Source organism: Uranotaenia lowii, chromosome 3 (genome assembly GCF_029784155.1).
Source record: "Uranotaenia lowii strain MFRU-FL chromosome 3, ASM2978415v1, whole genome shotgun sequence".
Lineage (NCBI taxonomy): Eukaryota > Metazoa > Arthropoda > Insecta > Diptera > Culicidae > Uranotaenia > Uranotaenia lowii.
This window is the reverse complement of record NC_073693.1, coordinates 234,991,969-235,018,981: the sequence shown is the minus strand read 5'-3', so window position 1 is coordinate 235,018,981 and position 27,013 is coordinate 234,991,969. Positions and strand designations below refer to the sequence as shown.

At 40.5% G+C, this 27,013-nt stretch overlaps 1 protein-coding gene across 1 annotated transcript; it reads right to left on the bottom strand.

Moving 5' to 3' along the window:
* Positions 1-3,419: 3,419 nt before the first annotated feature.
* LOC129753189 (uncharacterized) lies at positions 3,420-8,833 on the bottom strand. Its single transcript, XM_055748988.1, has 2 exons — positions 3,585-8,833; positions 3,420-3,450 (listed from the first exon to the last, which is right to left on the bottom strand). Exons 1-2 carry the CDS (start codon positions 8,831-8,833, stop codon positions 3,420-3,422), a joined length of 5,280 nt encoding a protein of 1,759 aa, XP_055604963.1.
* Positions 8,834-27,013: the final 18,180 nt, after the last annotated feature.

Here is a 27,013-nt window from a genome sequence, read left to right as displayed (position 1 = left end):
ATAGACAAGGCCTCGAAGTTGAAGTCCGAAAAGGACTTTATTGCTGTGATGGGCGTGAGTTTCTCTGAAAGGATAACTGACAAACTCCATTATTGACAAACATCTCGAAATTTTCAGTAGAGGTAAAATTCTTCTGAGTTGAACCATGAAGCAATAATTGAGCAGGGATCGGTCAAAACAATCATAGTTTCTGATACATGGAAAACAATAAAAAGGTAAAATTTACCGAGATAGAAAGGTGAATGCTTGTGAAATTCAAAAAGGTAACTTTTACCTCGCCGAGGTAAAACTCACCACACAACGAGGTAAAGGGCCTTATTCTGCGAGGCGAATGAAGTGACTCGGAGTCACATTAGTCGTAGTCACGTGACTCGTGTCGGGGTATTCCGAGAGGCGACTCACTCCAGGTGACTAGTTCATTGCTTCAGAGGCGAATGAACAACATATGTTCATTTTGACGTTCCTTAGTAAATGAACCAGGTTCATCGGGTTCACCATGCGAACTGTCAATCATGTGAGGAACATGCAAAGAAGGTGGTGTGATATCCAATTTCTTGGATGACGTCACATTTATGAGGGAATAGGAAATAACAAATGCATGAAATAAATCAAACCAAACTTTTTCGAATAAGCTGTAAATCCTTAAGCGGAATTCCAATTGTCTTTCGTTCTAGTTCATGTTGGGAATTGGGATTTGCCTATTTGTACGTGTTAAAATTTCAAATTAGATTAAAAATTTAGAATCGAAAAGTTAAATTGCTATGAAGAATTCCTAATTCAAAGATCAAATTCAGATTGAAAACTGAAATCTGAAATTTCATTCTATATTAACGATTGTCAGGTAAATTTTAATTTTTCGATTGAACTTCATGTTAATTCTAAGTTAAGAACCTTTAAAAAACATATTTCAGATGAAAAGTTAAAATTTCGAATAAGGATTTTTTTTTAAGATTCATAATGAAGATTTATAGACTTTAAATCGTATTTGAAACTTGGGATTCAGATTTAACTTCATTTATATCCGATTCAGGTTTCAAAGTTCATATTCTTTAATATTCAAAATCATGAGTTCCCCGTGTAGATATAAGTCTTTCGCTTTTGAGAAATAGAAGATTGGACGCCATTTTCAGTTTAAATAGAACAAATGTTGTATATGATTGCGTTTGTTTTACTAAAAGTTCAGTGATTTTCAGTTAATACCAACAAAATTTGCAACTTATTCAAAATTGAAGTAAAGTTTCATTTTTTAAATTATTTCAAATATGTCAAATGTCTGCAAAAGCATTAATAACTTTATTGTTACCAAACATTTTAATTGTATGAAATTTGCATTTTAATATATTCAACAAATGACATCATTGACTAAAATTGTGCATGATAAACCCTCTAACAATTGTGGTTTGAGATTAGTCAATTGAATTTAGTCTCCAAAAGTGTTATTTTAAACACCCTTCAAAAACTTTGTTCTTTATCTTGAAATAGAAATAAACATATGGTATTGTTCTGTTTCAATATTAAGGTTTAAAAGTAAAAATGTATGAAAAATAATTGCTAAAAATATTCACTTTTATTTTTCGACTAGGGTTAAAATTTGAAATTTTAATTTTAATTTTTGATCCAAAATTAGTTGAAATATGTTTTTTAAATTAATTTAACAAATAAAATTGTGAAAAAGATGCAGTTTCATTGAATTTGGTATACAACTGTGCGTGATAGCATACAGTCGATTTTGTTATTACTTTAAAATATTAAAAAATCTATTAACCTTTTTGAAGAATTTATCATTCATTTATAAAAAGTTGCGCAGTTTTCGAAATGCTAATACATGCAAAAGCAAAAATGTCATACCTGAAAATCTAGTTATTTTATGGATTGACAGTTCACTAAAGTTCATCCGAAATGACTATTGCCCAACGTTCGTAAAGAATCAGGTAATGCAAATCAGGTAAATTTCATGCAAAATTTTTCACAGTTGCTTCAAAATTTTGAGTGTTAACGCATTTTGATTTGTTTCCTAAGTATTTTATTTTTTGTTAGCAACTAGCTCAAGCAGTCTTATCAACAAAAAAGTAACTTTTCTGTCTGTTTTGCTTACCATTAATTTTAAACATAAATATATGCTTCACCTCCCTTTACTTTTCTTTGGTTTTTGCCATTGTGTTCATTTGCATGTTACAAAATGAATCCATCGGCCTGTCAAAAATTCGTAAATAAAGAGTTTTTTCGACGGCTCAGCTTGAATTCGAAAAGGAAGGAATCCAGGAACGCAAAACGGCGCACAAGTCTCCTTGAGGCCTCCAACGTAGCGAAGTCTGGTTGTTCGGATAGAAATCAAACTATTCCTTGAATCAGCGTTTACGTTGCAGATCAAAGCTAGAATATATTTTCGGTTAACATTAATTGGCATTTTTTTTAAATATATTGTAGATATGAAGCTTACAATTTTAGTTTCTCCTACGCGCTATCTCTCGCAGACTACCTGACCTTCGTGATGGGTGCCGAAACTCCAACTAAATTACCAAATGCTTAGTCAGTGACGATAATTTTATCCAGCATATTAAGCAAATACTTACATAGTTTTTTAGTAAAACTAGCTTTAAACGATTATTTCGCACACCCGCGTGTTATGTGAGCTTTGAATAATGTGAGTATTCCTGCAAATTAGACAATGTACTACTTGCCACGTATTTTAATAATCAATTACGAAAATACCTCTTCAACTCAACTATTTTCAACTTTGACCAAACTGTAACTTCTATTTAATTTTCTATTTTCAGTATTTCAACTATCGAAAACACGTTTTTCCAATACACTTCAACTAGTAAATTTTTCTCTTCTTAAACTTTCCTCTACTTCCTTTAACAACTGGCTTAAGAATGACATCAATTTTCCTACTCTCTCTTTTTCTTCCGATTTACTGCTTTTCTTCCTCTCTTATGCCATTCGGCTTTCATCTTTTCGACAGGGCCGTCCGTCGTACCCAGCGGTGTTGATCGTAACATACCCCCGACCCGTAATCCTGGTCCGGAAGCTACTTTCGGTCAGCATTACCTTCATCAATTTCGACCACCGCTAATTGCGCCGTGGCACGTCGCACTCTGCCACTGTTCGTTCGCACCCACGCCTGTCGAATCCTACCGTCGCTAGATGTAATCGGTTCCTCAACTACTCCACGCACCCAAGCCTTTCTCTTGCCACCATCAACTACAAAGACGAGATCTCCTTTCTGGAGCGGTACCGCTTCACCAAACCACTTGGCCCTTTGGTTCAATGAAGGAACATATTCCTTAATCCATCGAGCCCATAGATTTTGCAGCAACTGTTGTGAACGCTTGAAAGTATCTTTCAAAGCCTCGGCAGAATGTGGCGGAGGAATCGCGAATTTAGAATCATTTTGAGTGACACCCCGAATAAAGTGATTAGGTGTAAGCATTTCTCCACTTTTTATTTCTGATGAAGCACATACTAACGGGCGCGAATTAATAACATCTTCCGCTTCGACAATTGTTGTATGCAAGATCTCATCTGTAAGTCGCTTACCATCCTCGAAAACGAACATCGCATCCTTTACTGAACGAACTAACCTCTCCCACACTCCCCCCATGTGAGGAGCTGCGGGAGGGTTGAAATTCCACTTAGTTTGGGCCGTCGTTAACTCTTCTGCACAATCTTCATCTATGCTGCGAATTTGTGCTGTAACCACTTTGCTTGCTGCTTTCAAATTTGTCCCATTGTCGGAAAAAAATTCCAACGGCGGACCACGGCGACAAGTGAAACGGCGGATTGCCATTAAACAGGACTGCGTTGTCAGATTATGCGACACTTCTAGGTGAATTGCTCGGGTCACAAAACAAGTGAAGACTACGACCCATCGCTTTTCACGACGACGACCAACGGTTACCTCGATCGGACCCAAATAATCGATCCCAGTGTAGCTGAACGGGCGATGGTATGGAATCAAACGCTGAACTGGTAAAGCTGCCATTCGAGGGACGTTCGGCTTGCACCGGCGAACCTTGCACCACTGACACGCAGATGCTGCTTTCTTAACCACTACACCAATGCTCGTGATGGCAAATCTCTGCTTCAATTCGTTTTTAACCGTCTCTCTATTTCCATGTCCGAATTTGTCGTGATAGTGATGGACAATTCTCGTCGTTACTGGGTGTTGCTTTGGAAGAATGATTGGAAAGCGCAGGTCAAACGGTAGAAAACTGGCGCGCTCCGTACGTCCTTCCATACGTATAATACCATTATCATCGATTAAAGGAGTTAATTTGTACAATGGACTGGATTTTTCGAATTTGATCCATTGATTGGAAGGCCGATCTTGATTTTTCTTCAGAATCTTCAATTCATCTGCATAGATATCAGCTTGCGCCATTCGAAATAGATACGTTTCAGCTGCTTGAAATTCTTCTTGCTTCAAGGGAACACGTTTTACTGTACAGGATAGCGGTTTTAACAATTTTTCTTGGCGCTTTGTAGCTTTCAAAGTTTCGATTGGCATTCCTTTGACCTTTTTTCGGCAATTTGAAATGAAACGATGTACAACCGCCACAGTTCGAACAAGTATGTTCCATTTCGAAAACCGCTGAACATCAATTAAAGCCTGAGATATGAACACGTCGTGGAATAAAAATTGTGCCCGTAACTCATCATTTGCGCTTGTTGGTATGTCGTTCTGATTTCGCTGCGCCGGCCAGAGATGTTCAGCTCGATACAAAATTTCTGGCCCCTTGAACCAAGCGCTATTGGAGTGGAGCCCAGAATCGCTACGCCATTTCGTCAATCTATCTGCTTCATTTAACTTCGTCGGAACCCATCTCCAATCCGACGGCGAAGTCAACTTTAAAATCTCTCCAATCCGGAAACCAACAAACTGTTTATAGCGGCGATGGTCCGATCGGATCCAGGATAAAACAGTCTGGGAATCGGTCCAGACAAAGGCTTGAGGTATTTCGATACTGTGATTATTTCGAACGGTGTGTATCATCCGAGCTCCCAGCACTGCAGCTTCTAGCTCTAATCTCGGAATACTCAATAAAGCCAATGGGGCTACTTTGCTCCTACTCATTACCAAAGAACAATACACCTCGCCCTCTACTACTGCTCGAAAATATGCTACACAACCGTAAGCTTGTTCACTCGCGTCAGTAAAAACGTGAAGTTGTAAACGTTCAATCTGCTTCGAGAGAGCTGATCCGAAATAACTCCTCTGGATTCGCACCTGCCCTACTGCTGGCAGTAGTTCGGTCCATCGTTTCCACTTTTCAAACGACTCGTCATCGATTGGATCATCCCATCCGCAGCCAGTCCTCCAGAGATCCTGCATAATAATCTTGCCATGCACGGTGAAGATAGCAAGCAATCCCAGTGGGTCAAACATAGCCATGACACAACTGAGGACACTCCTTTTCGATGGCCTTTCAAATCCCGAAAGCACTGCTTCATATCCAAGACGAGGTGTTGTAGAAAAATAGAAAAAATCCGCTTTGGGATCCCAGCTGATTCCAAGAACACGCTCAGTATCTGTGTTCTTATTTTCACGAAAAAGAACGCTGTCGTTCGTGGACGTTTCGCCTATATTTTCCAAAAACAGCTGAGAATTGGAAACCCAATTTCTAATCTGGAAACCTCCTCGCAAGTGAATCATTCTCACTTCTCGGGCTCGCTGAACGGCTTCTTCGGTGGAGTCGACACTATCGAAATAGTCGTCGACATAGTGGTTCTCGACGATCGCCTTCACTGCGTCCGGGTATTCGGTTGCAAACTCCGACGCATTTAAGTTTTTGATAAACTGCGCCGAACTGGGTGAGCACGTCGACCCAAACGTCGCAACATCCATGATGTATACTGTAGGAGGTTCAGCTTGGTTAAAACGATATAGGAACCTCTGAGCTTGTTTATCATCAGATCTAATTCTGATCTGATGATACATCTCTCTGATATCTCCTCCAAATCCAATAGGCTTCTGGCGAAAACGCTGAATTACCGCTGGGAGAGAGGCTAACAAATCTGGCCCTTTTAATAATTTGGAATTCAGCGACGTGCCGTTCACAGCTGCCGCCGCATCCCACACGAGTCGTACCTTGCCAGGTTTGCGAGGATTTAGCACTACATTCAGTGGCAAGTACCATGTCGATGTTATTTCTGCTTCCAAAAGCTCATTTGGTGCTGCCTTATGAGCGTAATTCTTCAACTGGTACTCTTCAATTTGCTGGTCAACTTTTCTTTTTAGAGCTGGATCCTTATTCAATTTTCTTTCGAGCGACGTCAGGCGTCGCATAGCCATGGGGTAGGAATCAGGAAAATTATGTGGTCCGTCATCACGCCATAAGAGACCAGTTTCGAAACAGTCTCCCACGCGAACCGTCGTTGCCTGCATCAGCTCTCTCGCCCTTCGATTCTCATTCGACTCTGGTAACCCTGCTGTTGATGCGGGTTCTTCCACAAAGTATTGGTTCCGCATCGCGTCATGTAACTGTTCATTACTCATTGGTTGCATCGTGTGAATATTTACCATCACGTTAGTGGTCGGATTTCTCGGTCCGTATACAGACCACCCCAGCTTGGATCGTACGCAAATCGGTTCGCCTTGTTGACCGATGCGTGATTCGATTGGTGCAAAAAGGTGTAAATTATTGAGACCAATCATTAACTTTGGTTCACTAGGGGAATAATCAGATATCGGGACTTTTTCTAAATATTTAAATTGCCTTTTTATTTCCTCGCTCTTAACACCTTGTCGGGGCAAAACCAACTCAGCGACTGTGCGAGCGTCTTCTAGCAAAAATTTCTCATCCGAGTTACAAGAAGAAATCATCATGCTTACTCGTTTGGAAGAATTCTCATACCTCTTGATGTTTCCTGTCCAGGTCACGATCAGCGGTTCTGGCTCACCATCGATTGCTAGCTTCTTGATGATCGAGTCCTCGATAAGTGTTCCCGAAGAGCCTTCATCGAAGAACGCTAAGACTCGCATCGACTTACTGCCTGCGTACAGAGTTACAGTCATCATTCGGAATATAACGGATCGGTTCGTATTTCGTTCGGCATTACACGATATTTCGTGTAGTTGTACGATTTCTTCGGCTCTATGAAGAAGGGAGTGATGATCGCCACCACAGTTACCTACATTGCAACGCAGCCGAAAGTTGCATCGACTTTTCCCGTGGTTATTCAAACAGATACGGCAAAGTTTATTCCTTTCGACTATTCTTAATCGTTCAGAGACACTACGTTTTTTAAAGTCTTCGCAGTACCTGATTTTGTGATCCGTCCGTCGACAATCAAAACACGGTTTTTCATTTTGTGTACTAACCTTTGCATTATGTGATACATCAGGTCTGCTTGGCAAATCGTTGTGTAGGTGGAAATATTCTTTCTTCTTCTGTTTATCTTTTCCAAAACGGGACGAAGAATCAATCAATTTGATCGATGAGAGCTGGTTTAGTTCACAAACGTCAGCGACGATGCTATTCATAAAGTCAGCGAAAAATCGAAATCCTTGACCCCGCTGTTCGCGTTTTAGGCGGATCCATTCAATTTGATAGTTTTGCGGCAATTTATCGACGCATTCTTCAACTAGCATTGGGTTGTTTAAATGGTCCTTAAAGTTCGCTGCTTCTAAATGGTCGCATAACTGTTTAACAGTCATTCCAAAGTGTATAAATGTATCCAGACGATCCATTCTAGGGGGCCGCGCCTGGCGAAGTTTTAATATGAGTACCTTCAGCAGCGTTTCAGGCTTTCCGAACAGGTCACGCAAATCTTGGATCACACTTGGTACCAATTCGGGAAGTATCAACCTGCTCCGAACCGCTTCAAGAGCATCACCTTGGAGGCAGTCTTGCAATCGCTTCAAATTATCTAAATTTGTAAAGCCGCACGCTTTAGTAGTGCTCTCGTAGCTACTGATAAATATCGGCCATAGCTCAGCTTCGCCTTTGAAAATGGGTAATTGCTTCGAACACGATTGACGAGCAGCCAACTGCCCTTGGGTAGGCCCTTTGGAAGTTGGCCCCGACCCGTTCCGGACGTGGTTTTCCAGTAATTGCGCAACTAGCCTACTTTCTTCTGGGGTCATTTCCACCAACTGCCTACCACCGTTACCGCCGGAACTCATCTGCAGATTGTGCAAATCGTGTAGCAATGAACTGGAAAGATTTTTGGCATCTTGTTCCATCGCAGAAACTTTACCAGAATGTTCTGGTTTCTGGTAACGCAACCAATCTTCTACTTTCCCGTGGGAATCAGATCCAACACCTCCTACCGCTCCTTCTTCATCTTCTTCGTACTGTTTCGGACACATATTGTAACTTTCGCGCCGTTTTTGGAACTCTTTCTGCTTGGCTAAACGCACTTCCATATATTCTCGGTCCTGTTCCAATTGACGCTCTTTCATCTCCCGCTCAAGATCTAGTTCCTTTTGCCGCAATTCTTTTTCTTGAGCCATCTGCTTAATTCGGAGACTTCTTTCCATTTCAAGAAGCTTTTCGCGTAATTGTCGCTCTTCTTCTAACGCTTTCTCCTTTTCCTTGTGCTCTTTTTCGAGTTGCTTAAAAGATTCAACGAGTGTCGCATCGGTTTTCGTAGAGGCTTTAGACGAAGCTTTCCCAGAACCAGCATTACTCCTTAAACCCGATTTCGTAGGTTTAGGGACCTGCAGCTGATTTGTACACGAAGAACATTTCCATGGTTGCTTTTTTATAGTGGCATCAACTCCTACGCAGCTATAGTGCGCCCACAGTCCGCAACCATCACAGCACACCATATCTTCCACATCGTTCGGTCTTTCGCAACACATACATTCCCTTCCAGTATCAGGCATCTTTGAGGTTATATCCGAATCCGATTAAAATTCTTTGATTAATGTTCGGATAGAAATCAAACTATTCCTTGAATCAGCGTTTACGTTGCAGATCAAAGCTAGAATATATTTTCGGTTAACATTAATTGGCATTTTTTTTAAATATATTGTAGATATGAAGCTTACAATTTTAGTTTCTCCTACGCGCTATCTCTCGCAGACTACCTGACCTTCGTGATGGGTGCCGAAACTCCAACTAAATTACCAAATGCTTAGTCAGTGACGATAATTTTATCCAGCATATTAAGCAAATACTTACATAGTTTTTTAGTAAAACTAGCTTTAAACGATTATTTCGCACACCCGCGTGTTATGTGAGCTTTGAATAATGTGAGTATTCCTGCAAATTAGACAATGTACTACTTGCCACGTATTTTAATAATCAATTACGAAAATACCTCTTCAACTCAACTATTTTCAACTTTGACCAAACTGTAACTTCTATTTAATTTTCTATTTTCAGTATTTCAACTATCGAAAACACGTTTTTCCAATACACTTCAACTAGTAAATTTTTCTCTTCTTAAACTTTCCTCTACTTCCTTTAACAACTGGCTTAAGAATGACATCAATTTTCCTACTCTCTCTTTTTCTTCCGATTTACTGCTTTTCTTCCTCTCTTATGCCATTCGGCTTTCATCTTTTCGACAGGGCCGTCCGTCGTACCCAGCGGTGTTGATCGTAACACTGGTAAAAACATCTGCGGAGGGGCATCCAGAATCCGCGGATGACCGAACATGGCCACGGTTCTGTTGCAATGGCTGTCCCGTCGGAGTTCCGGAGTTTTACAACCCTCTGCCGGCGGAATCGAAAGACCGACTCAAACAACAGATTCCGCTGAAGCTGCAGACCAGATGCAATTGTGAATTTAATCGGAAATGAATGGAAACAACCAGTGCTCGGAATTTGTGCAGTTCTTTAGCTAATGTGCCAGCGAATTTTCTTCTCCGTACCGGGAACTTTTAGTAATCGGGAGAGCCAGCATTTGCTACTGATCTAACAAAAGAAAGTTACCTTAAGCCCTCGTCGGATCCGGAGGTGCAGTTGGTACTTTGAATTTTTCCGGAGGAATAGGACGGTGAAAGAAAATGGATAAATAAAAAAGCAGACAAATGCGAAACCTTTGTATTTTTTTTATAACAGTACCAACGAAAATTATTTATTACAATTTTGTCCGGAAAGAATTTTTTTGAAAACAACATATCTGTAAAAATCTTCAACATATTTGCCATGAAAATTTGATTTATGAAAATCACATATAACAAATTAAACACAAGATTATCAATGGAAGCGATTATGAAGTAAATAAGTAAATTTAAAAAGGGCTTTTGGTATAATAACTTCAAATTTTATCTAGATTTTTAATTTTTTTCGTTCAAGTCACTTATGAAATAGGTGACGACTTGAAAAGTCACTTGCCACCGACTCGAGTCACGCCATTCGCCTTTGGGAATACGGTGACAGTCCATGCATGTTCATTCCAAGTCACCTGAATTCATTCAAGTCACGGCGTTCGCCTGCCAGAATACGGTGACTCTAAAAAACCAAGTCACTTCACGTCACTCGCCTCGCAGAATAAGCCCCAAAGTTTACCTGAATCGAGCAGGCAAAAAAGGTGGAATTCACCGAGAAAAAAAGGTTAATCCAAAAAAGGTACTTCCTACCTCTTCGAGGTAAAGCTTACCTCGTAGCGAGGCTAAGTTGACCTGGATTGCAATGAACAAAACGATACAATTCACCTCAAAACAAAGGTAACTATTTGATGAATTAAAGTTTATCACCGGTACTTTTTATACGTTTTTTTCTTATTGAGTTTTTTCGGCGAGTGAAACAACTTTTTTAAATTTTACGTAACGTTTCGGGTTACTTTTCTTCACCCATCATCAGACGTCAAAAAATATTTACTTTTATTAAAAACTTTAAACTTTTAAAATTAAATTATATTTATCAAAATTACAATACTTCATATCACTTACAAAAAAAACACGCAATAGAACCGCAACACTGTTTCGACTTCAAGAAACCAGGAGTACTCGAGCGGAATCTGAGAGTTCGGGAAACCAGAGAAGCTGCCGAAACCCTACACATCCAAGTAAGAGGAAAGGAGCGAACATCGAATCAACAAACCGAAGTAGGAAAACTAGCTACCTACAACGGTCTCATAGCCAAACTGAGAGGAGAGACAGTAAACAAAACAACAAGCAGCCGAACAGAATAAAATTGTGCTGCTTTATTTTTTGTAAGTGATGTGAAGTATTGTAATTTTGATAAATGTAATTTAATTTTAAAAGTTTAAAATTTTTAATAAAAGTAAATATTTTTAGACGTCTGATGATGGATGGAGAAAAGTAACCCGAAACGTTACGTAAAATTTAAAAAAGTTGTTTCACTCACCGAAAAAACTCAATAAAAAAACCGTATAAAAAGTACCGGTGATAAACTTTAATTCATCATAATATTTGATCAACGAAAGGAAATGCTCGTTTTAAAGGAAATAAGCAACAAGTATGGCTTTGCAGGTAGGAACCTGAGTCAACAATTTTTGCGAACATCATTCCGTTTAGCCAAAGCCAACAACCGAATGAAATTTCTATTGTCATGTAGACGACTCAAAATGGTTCCACAGTGCTTGGATTACAAAATTCACATCAACATAAATCACGAAATAACCTACCGTGAATTTGAAAAGGTGATCCACAAACATAAAATCCGTTTACTGAGTGTCATGATTTGCGATGTTAAAAGAACGATATATGAGCTGAAACAAAAAAGAAATTTCCTCAAATGCAAGATCAAAGAATGTTTTGATCAAGCCGACGCAACTACGACAAGGAAAATGGTGGAAATGAAGGTAAACTCAGCATATGAAAAGACACGAAACACAGAGCTAAGAAAAATAGAGAATTTGAAAACAACACGATTCTCTCAAATGAACCAGGAGAAAGAATGCATTGAAAACGTAACCAATACTACATTGCCTGATTTCGTAGAAAGAACACTAATGCTGGGACCAAACTTCAACAAACATGACCCGAAATCTACTCCGTATATCGAAATTATCGCCGAGATTGAACAAGCAGTTAAATTCAAACGAAATGCCGAAGACATCCGTGGTGAGGTCGCGAATGTTATGGTCAACCACTAAAACTATACGAAACAACTTAGGCACACACAACACGAATGGATTAGTAAAGATATTGGGAGGACAAAAAAGTATTTGCGGGAAAACAACAATTTGGTGGTAACGAAAGCTGACAAGGGCAGTAAAACTGTTGTCATGGAACGTGACAAATACCATCAAAAAATGCTTGCGATGCTGACTGATGACTCAACCTACAAAAAAATAGATGAATATCCGAAGTCAGACCCCACACCCAATATCCTACGAAAACAAGGTATACTCGCCAATTCTTGGCTCGCTGGTAAACATATAAATGAAAAACAACACTTCAAACTCAAAGTTTCTAGCGCTAACTTGCCGAGAATATATTGTTTGCCAAAAATACATAAACCGGAAAGACCTCTGCGGCCTGTTGTTTCCACAATAGGATCCGCGACGTATTGCTTGGCCCAATTTTTAGCTAAAATTTTGGGAAAAGTCGTTGGTAAATCAAATTTTCACGTACGCAACAGTTTAGATTTCACCGAAGAAATATCAACGGTTCAGATACCTTTGAATGCCGTATTATTCTCTCTGGACGTGACGTCTTTCATCACCAACGTACCATTAGATCTGGTTCTGGCATGTATAGATGAGCGATGGGGAGAGATCGAACAGCACACAAGTATTGAACGCCACAGCTTGGATGCCGCGATCAAGCTTGTGGTGGAATCCACCTTCTTCGTGTACAACAAGGTTGTTTACAAACAATGCTATGGAGTCCCTATGGGCTCACCTCTCTCTGGAATTCTCTCTTAACTATCACTAGAGAAACTAGAGAATGAATGCTTACGAAAACTTCAGGAGAAACAGATCGACATGATATTCTACCGCAGGTATGTAGATGACTGTTTTTGCGTTGGTGTGAGTGATCAAATTCCAGTGATTCAAGAAACTTTTAACGATTTCCATAACAAGCTCCAATTCACGATCGAACTGGAAAGTGATGGAAAAATAAAATTTCTTGATATGCAACTAACAAGAAATAATGAAAAAATACAAAAAACTTGGCTTCCAAAACAAAATTGTGGCCGATATTTGGATTTCGAATCAGAAAGTCCTTACACTAACAAACGTAATACAGTTATTGCTCTAACCCAGGGGTGAGCAACCTTTTGAACGAACGGGCCAATTTAAATTTCAATTCTAGTCGGCGGGCCGCACCTAACATATTACGGACCAAATACGAAATACATATCTCGTTTTTTTTCGCTTGACGCGAGTGCGCTTCACTTAGAAACATAACTCAAACGTTGTATATTTTATAAAGAAACTTTATTCTACATAATTGTGAACAGTGCTTGCGATAACTCAAAGATACTAAATTTGAAGAATTTGGTCCAGTCATTTCTGAGGATGAAGATACCAAATTTTAGTGTATTCGGGCTCAGATTTCTTCTCGATCTTTAATGTGTTAAGATAACCCTTTTTTGAATAATCAACTGAGCTTCACGTCATTTGCTATAATTTCATATTTTTGGCAAAAACGAATCTGAAAAAAGATTAATCGAGTTGACGTGTTTAAAAACAGAAATTCAACACGACTTTTCAAATACCCGTTATGAAAAGGTACTTCACTAAATCTTCGTCATTTTAAGATTCTCTCATTTTTTTATAGTACTTCTTGGCAAACAAACCCGATGGTACTATTCGTCTTCACATTTATTTCAAAATCTTCCGGAGCTTACCACAGTGATATCTAACAGTGTGAAAAATATACATTTAAAGAAATCACCGTTTTCTTAGCGTTGGATGTTGAATCGCTAATGAACTTTCTGTATTTTTCCACTAATAAAACTTGCTCTCAATGCCTTATATTTTTTTCTTCAAACGAGCTCAGATTTTTTCTCTTCCCTGTTTTTTTTTAAATTGAAGTTCTTTTTTGGATCCTTGCATTGAGATGTTGAGAAAAAATGTCGAATTCATAAAAAATGTTCAATTTCATATATTTTCAAGCAATTTTCTTCAAAACTACATTCTTGATTTTACAATTTTTATTCAGATTTTTATAATGTTTAATCTTATTTAGAAACCATTGGGATAGGATTTCTTAAGCTATAGTATGACTTTGGTTATGTGAAAGGCTAATTATAAGAGAAATAATTCAATTTGTTGTAATGTTTATTATAAATTTCTTTTAAATTTCTGTAAAAGCTTCTCAGATAATCGTCAAAAAACTTTTTGGTCGAATCACAGAATTTCCGATACCTATCTTTTGTTTTTATCGAGAACCAACAATTTTTGTCGGCGGATGCTTGTTGATTCATCTTGATAAAAATCTAAAATCGTTCACCCAAGCTTTATTATTAAAATTTCGTAATTTTCGTCAATATTCAGAAAAAAAAATTACAAGGTTTTGGTTTACTTTTTTTTGTCAGTATATGAATGCTTACAGAACAAGCCATCTTGTCGAATTGGATAGAATAATTTTAAAAAAGTTTTTTTTGAGCATATTTTTTATCATACAACTTTATTTTTGCTTGGAACAATGACTTCGACTTCGACGGACTTCGAAATTCCTTTGAATATGTGTAGCTAACGATTTTCGGCTGCTCTTCCAACTCATTTTAATGGATTTTGCTTTTCAAAGTAATGGGAATCTAATAGTTATTTCTTTTTTCTATTTTGCTTATTAATAGATAATTTTAATCAACATTCGTCCTGTTAAATAATTACGAAAAATGTATCCCGAAGAAGAACTTCCCAGAAAAAAGTTAACAATCGAAATCATTGTGGAGCAAATGCAGATAAGTGCATATTTGATCAAGTCTATAAACTTTCTAAACAATCCATTGTAGGAAAAAGTTAAAGCATAACAATTTGAAAAAAGCTTCGCGGGCCGCACAAAAGGGTCTCGTGGGCCACATGCGGCCCGCGGGCCGCGCTTTGCTCATCCCTGCTCTAACCGATCGCGCTATAAAATTAACAAATGCGACGAATAGACCACAGATGATTGAAAAAGTGAAAAACATATTAAAGAAAAACAATTACCCGACATATTTTACTGAATCAATCATCAAAGATAGAGTACATAAACACTACAACACATTACAAAACAACAAAGAAAATAGTTTTAAGAGATATGTTCCGACACCATATGTACCCTGTTTAAGTGAAAAACTGCAAAAAATACTAGTGAAACATGATATGACACTAGCCACAAAACCGAAAGAGAAAATTAAACACGAAGTTTTCACTAAAATGAAAGACCCTATTCCAAAAGAAGAACAACGAAATATGGTCTATTCCATACCATGAAAGGACTGCCAAGATCTAGTGTACATTGGCCAAACAGGTAGAATGCTTGGAAAAAGATTACAGGAACTTGAAAAATTAATCGCAAAAAAACGAACCAAAATCGGGATAAGCGCAACACGCAATAGAAGCGCAACACTGTTTCGACTTCAAGAAACCAGGAGTACTCGAGCGGAATCTGAGAGTTCGGGAAACCAGAGAAGCTGCCGAAACCCTACACATCCAAGTAAGAGGAAAGGAGCGAACATCGAATCAACAAACCGAAGTAGGAAAACTAGCTACCTACAACGGTCTCATAGCCAAACTGAGAGGAGAGACAGTAAACAAAACAACAAGCAGCCGAAGAGAATAAAATTGTGCTGCTTTATTTTTTGTAAGTGATGTGAAGTATTGTAATTTTGATAAATGTAATTTAATTTTAAAAGTTTAAAGTTTTTAATAAAAGTAAATATTTTTAGACGTCTGATGATGGGTGAAGAAAAGTAACCCGGAACGTTACGTAAAATTTAAAAAAGTTGTTTCACTCACCGAAAAAACTCAATAAGCTAAAACCGTATAAAGGTAACTATTTGCCGAACCCGTTTATTGAGGTTAAGTTATTTTTTCATTAAGGAATAAGTTTTAATTCTTGCGCAATACGTGAAAATAGGAACAGAAAGGTACATTTAGCATTAGATTTCATTTTGTTGTGCTGGTTCTCATCATAAAACTATATTACTAGACTGAGTCGATTTGGGGTCATTTTTGAATTTCTCAAATCCTGGGGTCTAAAAAGCTTCGCTTTGGTCCAAAACTCATCCATGATTTTTTGCAGAATTTTAAAGTTACGTTTGCATGAGTAAATTTGAACATTTAGTTTTGTATGGGAAAATTGAATATTTTGTACTGAAAAATCAACATCATTTTTGTTTCGTCTGTGGAACCGAGCCAGCTGACGGTTTTTTGTGCCAATTTATAAAATTCCTTAAGGAAATTTTCCGCTGAACAACTTTGTCGAAGACCGTAACTTCGTATCTTATTAGACAAAAAAGTTATTAGCTGTTGAATAAGGATATGTCTTTTCACACTGATAAACAATAAACTCAATTGACATCACTGCAGGGTGCCCAGCGAGGTATTGCGTGACTACTTTTCATGCAATACTTCACATGGCTCAAGCAGTGATGTTAATTGAATGTATTGTTAATCAATGCGAAAAGACATATCCTAATTCAACAGCTAATAACTTTTTTGTCTAATAAGATACGAAGTTACGTTCTTCGACAAAGTTGTTCAGCGGAAAATTTTCTAAAGGAATTTCATAAATTGGCACAAAAAATATCAGCTGGCTTGGTTCCAAAGATGAAACAAAAATGATGTTGATTTTTCAGTACAAAATATTCAATTTTCCCATACAAAACTAAAAGTTCAAATTTACTCATGTAAACGTAACTTTGAAATTCTGCAAAAAATCATGGATGAGTTTTGGACCAAAGCAAAGCTTTTTAGACCCCAGGGTTTGAGAAATTCAAAAATGACTCCAAATCGACTCAGTCTACTATATTACAGATTGGCCTACTGAGCTACGAAGTGTTTTCCTCATCATTCCGGAACAGCCAATATTATCCCCCAGCTGGCCGAGTGAGTCGAACGGAGAAAGGACGAAATGTGCTAATTGTAGGAGGATTCAGCGGCCATGGTGGACACGGAAAAGGCAGCGTTGATGGCCGAAAGGATAAAATAGTGTTTTCCTCCGACAAAACGGAACATTCCAGGAAAAAACGGAGAACAACATTATTAAAACTTAGATTCCCAAAACAGTGATGACACAGGTAATGAAAAATTAAAATGAAATCTTAATTGAATTTGTGTCTTTGTTTCATTTAATTTAATGAATAACCAGAATAGCGAAAAAAAAACCCTTTTAGACATTGTATGGGAAACCGGTAGAATGTACCTTTTTGCTCAGTGAATCCCAAAAAGGTAAAATGGTTTGGTCAAGGGAAAACGCGTGTAAATCGGTGAAATCGTATATTTAAAAAATCATATTGAAATTCTTTTTCAAGTTTGGTTAGTATAAAATTTAGGAAAAAATATTCAGTTAGGCTTCCGCTTTTCCAAATCCGAATGTCGGGCCTAACGCTTAACCCCTGCCATCAGATTTTGTACAGCCACCTTGTCCACCTTATTCGCCGCAGAAAGCCACTTTGCCTTGAACTGCTGCTCGTCCTTAGCAGTTTTTTGGTCTTCTTTAGGTTCCGCCACAGATACAGATGACTTGCCAAACCAGATATTTCTTCGCGAACTTTGACAGTTTCTTGTGCTTGAAAATATCTGCTACATTTCCCCTTCCTTTTGGGTATAAAACTCCTGTCCCGGAAGCTGCTTGTAGTCGGCTTTGACGTAGGATTCGTCGTCCATTGCCACGCAGTCAAACTTCGTCAGCATCGTCGAGTACAGCCTCCGGGATCGCGCTTTGGCCGTCGTATTTTGTTTATCATCGCGATTTGGAGTCACTACCTTCTTGTAAGTCGATATTCCGGCTCGTTTTTTGGCTCGATGCACGGTTGTAGACGATACAGCCAGCTTATTTGCGGCACCTCGGAGAGAGAGGTTAGGGTTTCGCTTGACTACCGGCAACTCTCTTTGTCGTCTCAGCGGCTTCCGGTTTTCGATTTCCCCCCGATCCAGACTTCCTGGCTGTCGACAAACGTTCCCCAAACACTTTAATTACATTTGTAACGGTTGATTTGGCAACTTTTAACGATTTTGCCAGCTTTACGTGCGAGTAGCTCGGATTTTCAAAATTTGGTCAATATCAACTTGACGTATTTCTCTCAATTTTGCTTTTAAAAAACCTGAACACCCCTCATTTTGTGGGTGTGTGTGTGTAGAATGTTGCTCCTATTTTGATTTTGGAATTCACTCTACAGTTGTCAAAATACCGTCCAAGGAAGAAGAGCAGCGTATCAAAATTTTGCTCGCGCATCGCGAAAATCCGAGCTACTCGCACGCAACGCTGGCAAAATCGCTAAAAGTTGCCAAATCAACCGTGACAAATGTAATTGAAGTGTTTGGGGAACGTTTGTCGACAGCCAGGAAGTCTGGATCGGGGGGAATTCGAAAACCGGAAGCCGCTGAAACTACAAACGTGCATCGAGTCAAAAAACGAGCCGGACTATCGACTAACAAGAAGGTAGTGCCTCCAAATCGCGATGGTAAACAAAATAAGAAGGCCAAAGCGCGTTCCCGGAGGCTGTACACGACGATGCTGACGAAGTTTAGCTGCGTGGTAATGGACGACGAAACCTACGACAAAGCCGACTACAAGCAGCTTCCGGGACAGGAGTTTTATACGGCAAAAGGAAGGGGAAAGGTAGCAGATATTTTCAAGCACATGAAACTGTCAAAGTTCGCGAAGAAAAATCTGGTTTGGCAAGTCATCTGTACCTGTGGCGGAACCTAAAGAAGACAAAAAAAACTGCTAAGGACGAGCAGCAGTTCAAGGCAAAGTGGCTTTCTGCGGCGAAGAAGGTGGACAAGGTGGCTGTACAAAATCTGATGGCAGGGGTTAAGTGTAAGGCCCGACATTCGGATTTGGAAAAGCGGAAGCCTAACTGAATAATTTTCCTAAATTTTATACTAAACAAACTTGAAAAAGAAATTCAATATGATTTTTTAAATATACGATTCCACCGATTTACACGCGTTTTCCCTTATCCAAATTTTGGTCGTATCACCCTTTAGACCCAATAAATATATCACAAAATAAGTGGACTTTACATAAATTGAGCTATATGGATCCTTAGTCGCTTTAAAACTCAAATGATCCTTAAACTAACTGAAATAGACACAAATCCATTGAAACATTTTATTTGCTGTGATTTAATTGTTGGAATAGTACAAAAAACAAAGACTTCCCATGAAGGAAAAGTTTAAATTGTCCACAAACATTTTCTAGCTTTTCCCACATTGTCCACCGGTAAGTGGTACTACTAGCTTCCTAACTAAGGTGAACCGGAATCCAAAGGCGAAACCTGGCTTTGAAAGCACTTACGTAACGAGAGCTTTGGCTCACTGGCATTTGGCCATATTTATGTGTATTTGTAAATGTGTCCTTACCGACTTTCACGTCTGTTTGTGTAGACCAGGGCATGTGTTGAGAGCAACAAAAAGGCCGGCCAACAGCCGGACCAAAAGAACCAGAAGGTGATTTTTATGTTCGGGCGATGAGAAAGAGACTTACGCTAATCCAGTGTGTCTCCGTGCCCGGAGATAAAGTTGATTCAAATTTGCATTTAAACCTTGCGAAAACTGACATTATGAATTTATGTGCCGGTCAACCGGTCAAGCAGCTGAGGCTGAGGCAAATATCTGCACTTGCATTCCTGTACCTTTTTCATAAAAAACACACATGCATTCATCTGTCCTATATGAATGAAAAGGTGTTTTAGTCATACGCCCTCTGACTCTCGATACATTACGGCCAAAATACACACCTGTGCTGTCGGGATGATTGCTATCCACCTACAGTCATCTCTCGGTTAAAACTAAAGATAGTTCGTAGGGTCCTTTTTGTGACTAGGAAGCAGGTGGTGGTTGTTTAACAATGATTTAAATTAATTGAATACTAAATGGTAGAGGAGTGTAAAAGAGTATAACACCATCCATACTTTTCGGAATATATGCAAAGAATAAAAATTGCTACAGTTTGTCCTATTTAAAATTCTAGTGTCAGTTTTTAGTTTTCATTCGGAATCTGATCCGTTTAAAAGTATTTAAAAATGGCAGACTTTGCTTGCTAGAGCTTTAAATAACTTCATGAAATCTTTTTGCAAGATTAAATGAATGAATTAATTCTCTAGCTATGCAAAGAAGGTTTTCTCTGATTTTTTATTCTCATCCTACGGTTTCACAGCTTTCAAATAAGCAGTCAAAAACGCTAAAATTTAAAAAAAAAATCGAATATCATTTCTCGGTTACAAGTTAGGTTTTTGCTTCGTTCACACGAATTGTACTGCAAGAATCAAGAAATATTTTTCAGGAATCGTTGCGCTAATTCAGGACTGAATGGATCGCTTCCAAAAATTTTATTACTATTTCTGGCAGCACAAACTACCAAGGAGGGAGGGTGTAAAAATTTAAGAATTTGAAATTTCCGTAAAAAAAATACAGCGGTCAATTGAAACATACAGTAAAATATAAAACCAATGCATTTCGTAGAGCTGCTGTAGTAATAAAGCCAACCTCTAAAAAAATCATTATAAAACAATTATAAAGCAAAGTAAAACCGACAACTTTGATTTTTGATAGTTTAGTTGGGTGACAGGTAACACAATGGAAAGTTTTCTCGAGAAGCTTCTTTAGTTTCAGATTATGAAATATATAATAGCAATTGAAGTCTTATGGAAAAAAATTCTTGAACCAAGTCTTAAGCCTGATTAAAAACGACAGATCAAATTATTTCTCGAGATAGAACCGAGTAGCTGAGTAGTGCTGAAATGACCGGCAAACCGGAGTTGGAACCGGATTCGTGGCAACAAACTTGCCTTGCTGCAAAACTGGTACCGGTACACGCTCATAAATATCAATTACCGAACCAAGAACTTTGAAAATTTAATTTCCCTGCCAAACAGACACAAACCGGGTAAACAAACAAAACAAATTGAATTAGAGCACCCAACGAGCCACCGGAATACATTTGTACATGTACACTTGGCTGGTGGAAGGTTCCACTTTTTCGAAACCCGGACTTGTTTCGGCAGGGCAGGAAAGAGCCATTCACCTGATGGCCCATTTTTTCGCTGTCTTTTCCGTTTTCTGGAGTTCCTCTTTTCGACGAGCGAGGAAGCAGGAGTTTCGTTCCGAAGGGCTTCTTGGCGAAAAATTTTCTTATTAATCCACCCTGTTCACCTGTACCCGGAGTACCCGTAAGCGATGTTGACGTTCGTAGAGTCATCATCATCATTTCCTCCAAACAACCAAATCCAACAACCTCCAGCTATAGTACCTCGTAGCAGAAGCTTCCAAGAGTGAAGGAAACTTACCCACAGAAGGAAAAAGCACGAGCACCCGGCAAAAAACAAACGGAAGCGGTAAAGCGATTCATCCTTTCGTCGAAGTTTTGCCGGGTCCAAATCGACTAATTGTTTATTACATTCACCTGAAATTTATTTAATTAGCTATCGTTATTTATGAATTCCTGTCAACAGAGGGAGCAAAAGTAGTAGGGCCTTCAGGCTGGAAGTGCTTTCGTTTCTTTGCTAGCAATACGAGAATCTTGCAAGGGAATTAAACGTGGTTTACTTGGTGACTAACAACGAAGTTTTTTTTATATATTTTGTCATTCTTTGTTTTTCAAATTGAACAATAAATATAAACTAAAACAATATTTCATTTGGATACCCTTTTTTGTATCAAATAAAGCTGAATATTATGTTAAAATCGATGTATATCATTAATACCGTGTACTGGGGGAACATTGAACACTTTTTTAATTCATTTTCGAATATTTTGGAAGGGGTTGCTTTTTTGTAACACTAAAAAGGAAAGGAGCATAAAGCATGATCATTGATATCAGAATATACAAACAACATTAGTGGTATAACTAAATATTTGTTACAAAACCAGATTTCATGTTTCGGGATAACTTTGATCACTATGGTTTAAACGTATCTCCACATCTTCAAAATTATTGTTTTTTTGTCAATAAGCACAGAAGGCTTAAACCATCAACAACAGTATTTTTTTTTTGTTTGGACTGAATTGATTTTTTTTACGATTTCAAGAACGAATACATAAAAAAAAGATGGACAATGTTGCTGCATACATTTAGGGGTAAAAATTATAAACATTTTTCAATATTTTTTGGCCTCAAAAACAAATGAAATTTTACCTTCATGCAATTCCCTAGGCCCTCTCACTTCGCGAGAAACAACCGTCGTACGTGAAAAATCGCCAACAGCGGAAAAGGCAGCGTGTTTGAATTTTCCAGGAATAAAGCGTCACCTGGAGGGGGTGGAGTTTGCAGAAGCTGCAACGTTCCCAGGAAACGAAAGTTCTATCAGGAGCTCAACGCATCCCTCAAAGGCTTCGTGCAGCAAGCCGAAGTGTTTTTAATTAGTTGATCACCCAGGTGGTAAATACTTTTTACGGATTGCATTTCAAGGCAAGGCGAGACACCGCGTCTCCCCAGTATGCTACTCTGGGGCTATGGGTGCAATTTGTCGACTCTAGATACTATGTACCCCTACGCCATAAAGTCCACCTGGGGCCACTGGCCATAATTCTACTATACCCGTATTGGGAGATCATACCCGCGCAAAGCGCTCAATAGCAATACTCGTTTATACTTATTACTCCAGCACCTACATATCTCTTGTTACGTTTCAAAACTAAGGACCTCTCCTCTAACGACTCGAGATCTTGGCTCCGCTTGGTTTGGCTCGAGGCCCTCTCCTCTTTGCCCATCCGTCTGCCGGTCGAGAGTAGCTTATACTGGACACGCGCCTGTTACAGCTCACGTCCGAAACTACTCGGATGATTCCCGTCGACGACGTGAAGTCACTCTACCCGTCAGTTTTCGCGGTGGACCCCTACGAATTCGATTGTGAAGAAGGTAAAGTCTTATTCCCGCAGCTTCCGTCGCAGGAAGCGAGTACTTCTCGGATACTCCTCGGCGGTGGAGGTATCCTACACATCGTTCCCGACGTACCTAACACGGTTCAGCTGCAATCGTCCCTGATTGTGCTGAAATCAGGTTGATGATCAGCAACATCACAGTCTTGTGGTGAGCCAGACGCAAGCGTGTCCAACTTTCCACCTTCTCGATCGCTACTGTGACCTCTCCGGTTGATGATCCCGATGTTAGGAGAACCACGTCATCGGCAAATTCCACAAGTCTCACTCCCATGGGGAGACGCAGCCTTAGTAGTTCGTCATAAACGATGTTCCACAATACCAGGCCAAGTATCGAACCTTGTGAAAACCCTGCCGAGACACTCACTGTTTCCAGTCCCTCGCTGGTTTATACTGTAGTTGGCACCATTCTCCGAATGCCTATATGCCGAAATCCTCATACGAGAGCAACGACGCATTCGCTGCCCAACTGACGCTGTTGAAAGCGTTCTTCACATCAAGGGTGACCACTGCGCTAAACCGGTCTCCTCTCCTCTTCTTCAGCCTGGCTTCGTCAGCCCCTTCGATAACTAGTCGCATGGCATCCACCGTGCTGCGGCTTTCCTAAACCAAACTGTTTATCAGATAGCCCGTTCGTACCTTCGGTGTAGAGCTGTATCCTGTTCTGGACCACCTTCTCTAGCACTTTTCCAGCAGTATCCCGGAGACATATCGGTGGCTTACTCGGTTTTGGCAGGAGCACCAACCGCTGCCGCTTCCACACGTCTGGGAAGACCCTCTTATCCACATGTTATACGTTAGAGATGCCATCCGGGCCCGGAGCTTTGTTCAAGTGGGGGGACTTAGCAATGTCCCGCAGTTCCTCCAGTGAAATCTGCTCCCCTTCACGCGTTTTCCAGTCATATGGGACTCTCGGGGAGACGTTTCCTGCGGCAAATCCCCGCTCCACAACTTGGCCATAACGATCTTCTAAGCGTAGCCCCAGGGGTTGTCGTTGGCGTCCTCGAAAAGGTGCATGAAACGTGCTTTGTTGCTCGCCTTGATTGCCCTGCAGAAGGCAGATCTCGCACTTGCGTAGGGCACTCTTCGCTCCGCTCTCGCTGACGGGGTCTTTGCTCTCTGCATATATTGCCTAGCCCGTAGGCAGCTAGTACGCAGGTCAGCGATTTCTGTTGTCCACAAGTAGAGGGGTTGCCGAGCGTCTTTCCGCTTGACCCTCCTCGTTATCACAGCGTCACATGCGCGTGCAAGTACCATCGTCCGATTTTCCACGGACATGTTTTCCAAGTTCCGCTCCCAATTTAATGCTTCGACAGAGACGTTCTGGTCGAATTGTGTTGTCTTTCAGAGGCGTGCTCCTGTTGGCGTACCTCTTCTGCCTGCCCGCGTACTTGTGCATATGATAACGAATCACAAAGTGATCGTTATCCGTGAACGCCTCGCTTGTCGTTCGTCCAGGCCGGATTACAGAAGGTGACGTCAATGATGGACTCGTTCTTCCTCCTGTGGTAGGTCCTTGTATCGCCTACAATCCCCAGATCTACGATCAGCCTTGCTAGGGCTTTCAGTAGAAGTTATCCTCTGGAGTTTGTAAGGCTACTACCCCATTCTATGGCCCACGCGTTGAAGTCCCCGCCTATGACAACGGGGCTGCTACCCGTAAGACCTTCAACGATTTTATCCATCACGACGCCGAACCTCTTAAGAGACCACCTTGGGGGGGGGGGGGGGGGGGGGAGCGTAGCAGCTACAGACGAAGATCCCGTTTCTTTGGCTATCACGAAGTCTTCTTCTCCAGCAGACACCATGGGGTGTCTTCCTGTAACCTAACGAGCCTGTAGTAAACAAAGAGACGAAATGTCACGACTGGAATTTTTGATCTTCTGTCAGTGCCATTCCAATCGAGCAAAACCAAGCAGTCTTAAAGGCAGCCCTACAGCAGGGTTGTAAGCTTATTATTTCAAAAGGGATTAGAATGCGCCTCTTTGTATGTAGTCTCTTTACTGTAACCCATATAGCGGCCAGTTTAGCTTTATCGAAAACCCAATTATTGCAATCCGAAGTCCTGCGATACGGGTCTGCTACTAACGCCACGTCCAACTTTTTCTCAAATGCCATCTGACGCAACAGCTAGTGTGCTAAGTGGCAGTGGTTGAGGTTAAGCTGGACCGCTTCTATCCCCGCGAAGGTACAGCCGTTCGCCTTTTGAAAGGCTGGGCACCTAGGGTTGCCAGCCCTGTGTTCACCACCGCAGTGGAGAAATTTTGCATCTTTGGTGCAGCTAGCCCCTGATGACCGGCTTCACCGCACCGCCAATATAGACCACTCCTTTCGGTGTCCTTGCAGGCAAACGATTTGTGCTCGTACTCGACACAACGGAAACGCCTTTCCGGTTTCTGGCAGATAGACCATCCCACCTTTAGCTGCCCACACTTGAGTGTTGAGTTTGCTGCCGAAATCGAAAGGTTCGCGAACGCCACCTGTGTTCCCTGTGTTGGGAGGACCTTCCCGCATCCTGACCGAAATCTGGTCTGTTTCGATCTTACACAGATCCTTCAGCGCATCCTTTAATCTATGGCTATCTTGTCATCAATCGAAAACGCTCACTGAAGAAGAATCTTATACCGTGGTTGAATTAAAGAGAATCTTTCGATTGCTTTGATTCAGTAGAATTATTGCACATCTTTTCCCGCAGCATGGCCCGACGCAGTGGCCACTTACCCCGTACGACGCGGGAGCCCACGACATCGAGCCAGTAACGAACGAGCCAGTAACGAACGGAATCCCAAATGCAGTGCTGAAGGTGGCGGTACAGACCATTCCGAATACTTTCAGAGTGGTGTTACAAAAGTGTCTCGACGAGGGATCGTTTCCCAATTCGAGGAAAACGGCGAAGTTGGTGCTATTACCGAAACCTGGGAAACCTCCAGGGCATCCATCATCATACAGACTCATTTGTCTGCTGGACACCCTTGGTAAGCTACTAAAGAGGATAATATTTAACAGACTTATTATCAACACAGAATTCGAAAGTGGACTGTCGGACAGACAGTTCGGTTTTCGGAAAGGGAGATCTACGGTGGACGCCATCCGAATGGTACAGGTGTTCGTCACTGCGCCATTGTCACAATCGACGTTAAGAATGCCTTCAACAATGCCAGCTGGGAAGCGATTGCCAAAGCGCTTCATAGGACGCGTGTTCCCAATACCCTCTGCAGGATAATAGGAAGCTTCTTCGAAAATCGAGTTCTGACGTACGAAACCGAAACTGGGTTACGATCGACTGCCCTAACAGCAAGTGTTCCATACTCGGACCTGTGCTTTGGATTACCATGTATAATGAGGTGTTAACGCTGAAACTACCAGCAAGCGTGCAGATAGTCGGATTTGTTGACGATATCGTGCTCATTATCACCGGCGAAACAATCGAGGAGGTAGAAGACCTTGCAATGGTGTCCGTAGAAAGGGTTGGCATCTGGATGGAGGGAGTTAAGCTTCAGATAGCTCACCATAAAACCGAAATTCTGTTCGTGACCAACAAAAGAGTCGTGCTGCACATGGAGATTACTGTTGGATTGCACGGGACATATTTGAAACAGCAGCTGAAATACCTTGGAGTAATGGTCGACAATCGTTTAAGTTTTGGTGCACATGTCAAATGCTGTTGTAAAAGTGCATCGATAGTCATAGATTCATTGGCCTGCATTATGCCGAACTGCGATGGTCCAAAGAGTAGCAAGAGACGTCTCCTTGCGAGCGTAGCACTGTCCAAACTATGATACGGAGGAGCGGCCTGGAGCCCCGCGATAGAGGTTGAGCGCAATAGATCAAAATTACGAAGCACACATCGGCTGATAGTCATGCGAGTTTTCTGTGCATACAGGACCATATCAGCAGATGCAGCTTTTGTCATCGCGATTCCCATCGACATAACTCTGGCGGAGAATACGGAGTGTTACAAAGCAAAAGCTGTTAGAGGAGTGCGTAAAATTCAACGAGCAGCGTCAATGCTCAAGTGACAGGAGCAATGGGACGCATCGAACAACGCAGGATGGACGCATAGGTTAATCCCGCGACTTTTAGACTGGGTAAATCGGAAGTATGGAGAG